The sequence below is a fragment of the Epinephelus lanceolatus genome, chromosome 23 (assembly GCF_041903045.1).
Source record: "Epinephelus lanceolatus isolate andai-2023 chromosome 23, ASM4190304v1, whole genome shotgun sequence".
Lineage (NCBI taxonomy): Eukaryota > Metazoa > Chordata > Actinopteri > Perciformes > Serranidae > Epinephelus > Epinephelus lanceolatus.
This window is the reverse complement of record NC_135756.1, coordinates 29,632,723-29,640,000: the sequence shown is the minus strand read 5'-3', so window position 1 is coordinate 29,640,000 and position 7,278 is coordinate 29,632,723. Positions and strand designations below refer to the sequence as shown.

The window sequence follows — 7,278 nt, the reverse complement described above, 5'->3', positions numbered from 1 at the left end:
AGTTAAGAACAGTCCCTTCAGTGCGGTGAGGTTTGTGGACCGTTACCTGCCACAAAGAGAGAAATGTGAGCAGCTCGTTTCTCCTCTGACACGTCACATACCTGTGTGCCGCCATGTCTTGGCTGTTCAGGTACTTCTGGGCAGTCATGACACCAAAGAAGAGGAAATCATTGGACCTGGAGCCGGGCGTAGTGGCCATAGTAGTGGCCAAAGTGCTCCACCGTATTCCTGTCTGTGACCCCCGTTCAACCCACAACCAGCAGGATTCGCCTTTCGTTTCTGCTGTTGGCTGAAATCTGTACTTGCACAGCGTGCTCCTGAATGATTTCTTTTGCTCGCACAAAACTATTTTTAGTTCGGTGGCTGTGGATAACAGCAATGGATAATTGGATATAACGTCTGTCAGTGGAACGCGCTTTCAACTCCATACCTATCAAAGAAAGACCAGCTAACATTAGGCCTACACAGGATTAAAGGGATAGTGCACCCAAAAATGAAAATTCAGCCATTATCTACTCACCCATATGCCGATGGAGGCCCTGGTGAAGTTTTAGAGTCCTCACATCCCTTGCGGAGATCAACAGGGGGAGCGGCTAGCACACCTAATGGCAGACGGCATCCCAGACTAATGTCCAAGAACACAAAAATGAAACCACCAAGTATCTCCAACATGCCCATCCATAGTGATCCAAGTGTCCTGAAGCCCCGACATGAAAAGTTGTTTAGTAAAACGTCATATGAACTCTGTTTCTATCCTCATTGTAGCCTGTAACTCTGACTGCTTCTCTGTGCTCCGCGCTCACGTGTGCGCGCTCAGGGTGATCGGTGATGCACAGTCTCTGAAGAGCAGAAGTCTCGTCAGCACTGATGTCCAGATTCTCAAGTGCAGGCATCGCGAATTCCCAGTCTGAGCAGCAAAGACTCTCATCCGTTGGTATTGCTTTGCATCTGAAACAACTACACCACCAGGTTTCCAGTGCTCGACTCCGGTGTTCTGCGGCTGGCTGAGGGTTAGGCTCATGAGCTGCAGCGGCTGCTTCGTCCAGTAGCCTGAGTTCTGCGTCCGTATACACACGGACACACGTGTGTGTGTGTGTGTGTGTGTGTGTGTGTGTCAGAGCATGTGAGCGGAGCGGGGAGCCGGAGGATTTTGTGTTGAACGAGGAGCGGCTATTTTTTTTAAAAGGTGGAGTGGAACCTTATCTCTTGCTCCAATTTCGCTCCGGTCGCTCATGCCCCACCCAGAATGCATCTATGCACCTGCGCACACCCACACTATTTTCTTTCAAAACTATAGAGTTTACTGTGTACTTCAGAAAAGAAACTGAGAAGAAAAGCAGCGGTACCTTGGAGAATGGTCCCTAACTGCAGGGAGAGGCGAGAGGGCTTCGGAGGTCGGCCGCTTAACCTGGTCCGTCTCCTCTACACTTTGACTTATTTCCACCCTGCCAGCGGTACCGTGTAGAACGGTCCTTAACTGCGGGGAGAGGGCTTCCCCGGAGAATCTACCAAGCTCATGTTTTATTGGTGCCGTAGCATTGTTCTGACCTCTCATTAGTCCGACGTGTGATTATTACTGTATTTGTGTACCATAGAGGATCAGCAACGCGACAAAAGTAGGCTACTGGTCGAGATACAAGTGTCATAGAGAGGAGAGAATGAAACACCATAACCTCCTGTTATTAACTCTGGGGTCGGGGTTGTGTGGGGAGCTCTCCGCGGTGCTGAACTGCTCCCGGCGGGCGTATTTCTGCCTTGATGGTGCGCCGTGACCGGCTCTGGGTCAGCTGGGAAAGGCTTGAGGCGAAGCAGGCTCACGGCTTATGTGTTTGCCACTTTCTTTTTCATTTTAACCCACACCATGATCTTTTCCTAACCCTAACCAAGTGTTTTTTGTGCCTAAACCTAACCAGACCTTAAACACAGGGCATCATGATGATTTCGGAACAATGGGACTTCGGAACAATGGGACTTCGGAACAATGGGTTTAATATGGTTGGAACAATGGGTTGTCAGACCAATGGGCTGCCGGAAAAATGGGCAGACCCCGTTTTATTTGTGAATAGAAGATTACAGGTTAGGGTAGTACAACGCAGTTTTTTTGAGCGGAGTGGTGAGCGAGTGGAGCGGGATAAAATTTATGATGGAGCGGAGCGAAGAATGCGCAGAACCAAGCGGAGCGGACGAGCGGCGCAAAGTGACAGGTCTGCGAGCAAGGAGCAGAAATTTTCACCGGCTCCGCTCCGCTCACATGCTCTGGTGTGTGTGTGTGTGTGTGTGTGCGCCTCATAACTTGTAACTAGGGCATAATAGGGCCCCTCATAATAGCGTGCACTGGGGCCCATTACAACTACCTTGCGCCACTGGACCATCTCTAAATGAAAAGATGCTGAGAAATTGATTCATGCCTTTATTTCAAGCCCACGCGACTACCATAACACACTTTTTACTGGCCTCCTGAAAAACACCACTGAGAGACTTCAGCAGCTAGGCTATTAACCACAACCAAGAGGAGAGAGCACATCGGGCCAGTCTTAGCTGCTCTGCTGCTCCTGTTACATTTAAAATTGATTTTAAGGTTCTCCTTGTTGTAAGCACTTAATGGACTGGGACGAAGCCACATTGCTAAGTCCCTTGTTATCAATTTGCCTCCATGAACAGTGCGATCATCTACTGCTGGTTTAGTGGAGGTTTTCAGCAACAACTGGAAGATCGGGATGCAGCCTCTGTCAATTATGCCCCAAAGCTATGGAACACACTACCTGTAGATATCAAGGAAAACAGCTCTCTAAATATTTTTCAAAAGAAAGCTAAAATGTATCTGTTCACTTTAGCCTTTAACTAGCTCTGACTTTCCTGATACAGATCTGAAACTCTTTCTTTTTATGCTTCATGCTGCTGAAACTCTTATTTTAAATTGTGTACTTTTACAATTCTATGATTGTATGACCTTTTCTGTTTTATGTCCATTATTAACAATTTTCATGTGAAGCAAAGCCCTCATTGTAAAGCACTTTGTGTTGCATTTCTTGTATGAAAGGTGCTATTAGATAAAGATTAAATTTATAATATAAAGTTATAGGCCTCCAGTTTTCAGTTATCCATAAATCTTTATGTGGTTATGGTATTAAGGAAATAAGCTATTGTGACATATTTGGAGGTAGCTTCCCAACTTCAATTGCTTCCTTAAAAAAAAGAAGAAGGAGAAGAAGAAGAAGAAGAAGAAGAAATAAATATATATATATTTATTAGGACATTAACAGAAAAGTCGATTTGTTGATTTGTCGACGTCAGTGGCACAAGTCGACACCCCCCGGGAAGAGTCGACAAGTCGTGTGTTTTTTCCCCTCTCTCTCTCTCTCTCTGTGCTTGTGTACGGAATGCAAACGCTGCCTCTGATTGGATACTTTATCCTTTTTTTTTTCTTTTTTCATTTTTTAAAGATATTTTTTAGGGCATTTTGCCTTTATTGGACAGGACAGGTAAGCATGAAAGGGGGAGAGAGAGAGGGGGGGATGACATGCAGCAAAGGGCCACAGGCTGGATTCGAACCCGGGCTGCTGCGGCAACAGCCTTGTACATGGGGCGCCTGCTCTACCACTAAGCCACCGACACCCCTGGATACTTTATCCTTGAGTGAACATACTCGGGCGTACTATTAGCGGAGCGGACTCTGCGAGGAATGTCCGCAGTCATTCGGGCTTTCATAGTCGAGCGCACTTCCGTGTTGTAGTTTCCTGTAAAAATGTCCGTGAAAAATCCCCGCGATGTGAAAAATACATGCCGGAGATACTTCACTTTCCTCCGCCGTGTCAATGTGATGACGTCATCAAATGACTTGTCGACTCGACTTAGACTTTATTGACAGATAAGTCAACCTGAAAAAATTCAAAACGGCTGTCCCATGAGTAGAGAGAGCTACAGACACAGTGGAGATAATGTTATATAAACAATGTTCGAAACGCTTAGTATGCTATCTACAGAGATAGCACTGGCGATCTGCACCGGTCAGTTGAGAAAAAAAACACTTTTAATGCGCAAACTTATACGGGACGCATTTGCCCCCGTTAATGTTTTAGCTTGTTTCGTGGCTCCCAGTTGCATCCGCCTCCCTCAATACTGAACCAATTTTAGAACGAGTTGTACCTATGAATCATACGCACACATACAGTACACATGGGGAAATAGGGCCCAGGTTGAAAAATACCGAAGTTATCCTTTAACTACTCAGAGGTTTGCTACCTGCCATCATTACAGCAGCAGGAAGCTGTTGCGATAACTTGACCATAATTTAGGTCACAAAGAAGAGACAAATTGGCATCATGTGAGTACAAAAAATTTGTAGATATTATCCTTTGTCCTTAATTGCATCACGTTTAACACATTAATGCTGACAACCCTAATTATAATGCAGTATTATTACAAAATTATCAAACATACTCTGAATAAAAGTTGATTTATAAACACTGTTGTCGGTCTGGTCTGTGCTGGTGACTACTGAAGGCAAAATGCAGCATTTGGTAGAAACACAGAGACAACATGTAAACTCAGTGTGCACTTGAATCTCCACTTCTCCCCCAACACACACACATCTAACCACCCTTTTGAGGACATACATATGACAAGAGAACATTAAGCATATTCTTAATAATGGTACCTGATGGATGGATGTCATGCGGCAGGTGGTGGGCCACGACCATCTCCCAGGCATCAACCAGATGAACATTCAGTCCTTTGAACATGGCTCTGAGCATCTTATCATGCTGCAGCGAGTACCAGTCACCGAAGGTTAGCGCCACGTCAAGTGCCGGAGCTCTTGGGTTCCCTGTCCGGATGATGACCACTGTGCCTGGAGCCCTGTCGAGCAGCCGCACCACTGCCCTGCGGATGTTCTGCAGCCGCCGGATGTACACCTCCATGGGGAAGGGGCAAAAGTGAGCCCCGATGCCAAAAACTACAACAGTACTGGTGCCTCCAATTAAACCATCTAGTTCATTGGCAATGTAACGAAGCTCGCTGATTGGGACAATGGTAAAACTGAGAGGAGGACCGTGGCATCGGAATGTCACCAAGATGTTGTTTGCATAGTCCAAGGAAATGTAAGGTCCAACTTTCCGCGGGCTGTGCAGGTCAAACTCCTTAAGATCTAAAAGTATGACAGATGGAACAGATTACACTGCAGTGTGAACAAAATCAAACTGTTGCCAGAAATCCTGTGGATCAGCTACCTGGTAGTATGGCGTTGAGGTATTCAAACCACTGCCTGATGGTGGAGTCTCCATACATGTGGACCACCTTGTCTTTCAGACACTGACTGATGGCAGAAATGTTGAATTGGTAAACTGTGGTGCCATCCAGTGTTTGCCACAAACCCTGGTAGTAATAGCCAGAGGGTCTAGATGTCACATTGCTGCTCTTCACCTCTGGTTGACCTGAGAGGAAGTCAAAGGACAAGTATTGTCCACAAATCTCACGAAAAGACTAAAATCAAGGTCTCTCTTCCTTACCTGCTTTATCTGTGGCACTCTGCCTCAAGTCAATTTGTTACTACCAACATATATTTTCTAAACAGAACTGAGCACTGTTAGACTATTTTTAGCAAAGCATGATTACACATTTGGTGCACTAATGATAAGCAGGAGAGTGAATGTGAAAATGCATTGCAACAGTGCCCACATTCATTGTGGCAAAAGAACATGCCACTCAGCATAATGGTGTCACTCATTGATGTATTTGTCATAGTTGTAGGAGCTCTGTGGCACAGAGGAATAATAATAATAATGATTAGGGCCTAAGCACAAAAGAGCACTGAAACTGCGAGGAACCTGTTGTTTTAGTGGAGATTACTATTATGATTATTAGGGCCTGAGTATGAAAGTGGCAGGGCCTAATGGTCCTAGGAGTGAAAGTGCTAGGAACCTATTGTTTTTGTCAAATTTTTTTTTTTTTTTTTGGGCTTGAGTACTGAAGTGTGAGAAACTGTTGTACCCAAGTTGCCTCAGCTCGAACCAGAAAAGTAGACTTTTGCATTGACCAGTACTTTGCAAGAAATTATTTTCATTATTAGGTCTAGAGCGCTGACCAGTGCCCATCCCTATTGAGGCTGAAGGAATCATCATCATCATCATCGTGCATACACTTTTTGGGGTGCAATCTCCGGATACCTTACGAGGTACCCGTAGCCTTCAGCCAGGAGCAGATGTCCTCAGGTGGTACCCAACCTTCATTGAGTGTTTCGACCCTTGACCACAACAGTCTCCATTTGGTGGGCCAGCAGCGGTGGCCAAGTCACTGCCCATTTCGCTCCTGGCTTCCAGCTTCCCTCTTCCTGTCTACTCCATATCCAGTAGGAAGCTCGTTATGCCTCCCCATCCTTTGAGATGCTTGTTTCTTGCGCCTTTCGTCCAGGCACAGAGCTGACAACAATCCCCATGCTGACTTGGCTGGGAAACCTCTGCAACTGATCTCCACAAGGAACAACTATGCCTGCCATTCCTAATCCCTGCAATCCTGAACCAGGGACTGGTACTTTCAAGGCCTTTCTCTCATGGGCCTCTTCGCATCACTCCTCCCATGGCACTGTCAGTTCAACCAGAATTTTCTTGTCTTCTTTTGACCACAATACAATGTCCAGTCAGAGGGATGTGTGCACCACCTCTGGGAACTGCAGCATTTTCCCAACATTGCTCCTCATCTCCAAGGAGGTGGCAGTTGCTGTCAAGTTATTCTGTCTGTTAAGCTTCTGCCCAAACTTGAAAATGGCCTGGTCAACAATAAATAGGCACAGGAACAACTCTTTTCCTCTTCACAGTTTTATTTTGCCATTAGGGGTATAATAGGTTGAAAACCTTCAAATAGAAACAGAAATTTACAATCATCAAACAATGTTTTAACTCATTTTTAAATATTCTAAATAATATAACTTTAACTTAAATGGTTTTAACTTGCAATATTTGCTATTTTAACATTTCAAACATGCTACATCAATGCATCTTAAATGACCAACGTTTAAAGAATGCAGTCGTACTGGCCTCCACCTGCCGAAGGTGTTTCAGTGTGTAGACTCTTATATTACAGAGGAGCACTCCAAAATATACCTTCATAGTGTTTAGCTAACATTGACTACTGGAATGCATATTTAGTGAGCAACAAACTACTATTTTGGCAGAAGCATATGCACTGCAATACAGTTTCTTTACACACAGGCCATTTTGTTTCTTGAAAATAATTAATTCTGATAAATATCCACTCCTTGTTAAATATTGTATAACTTACATC

At 44.9% G+C, this 7,278-nt stretch overlaps 1 protein-coding gene across 4 annotated transcripts in view; it reads right to left on the bottom strand.

The window, feature by feature from the left end:
* The window catches only part of LOC117249299 (NXPE family member 3-like), a 58,945-nt gene that overhangs the window by 29,174 nt on the left and 22,493 nt on the right, over positions 1 to 7,278 (bottom strand). For 2 of the 4 annotated variants that reach the window (XM_078165062.1, XM_033614868.2), the window contains exons 6-7: positions 5,229 to 5,432; positions 3,196 to 5,146 (exon numbers count right to left, since the gene is read on the bottom strand). In XM_078165062.1, the coding sequence (XP_078021188.1) occupies positions 4,593 to 5,146; positions 5,229 to 5,432 (758 nt within the window). In that variant the 3' untranslated portion in view covers positions 3,196 to 4,592. Of the gene's footprint in view, positions 1 to 2,040; positions 2,763 to 3,195; positions 5,147 to 5,228; positions 5,433 to 7,278 lie in introns of those variants that run through there. The other 2 variants (XM_078165064.1, XM_078165063.1) reach the window with 2 other exon arrangements.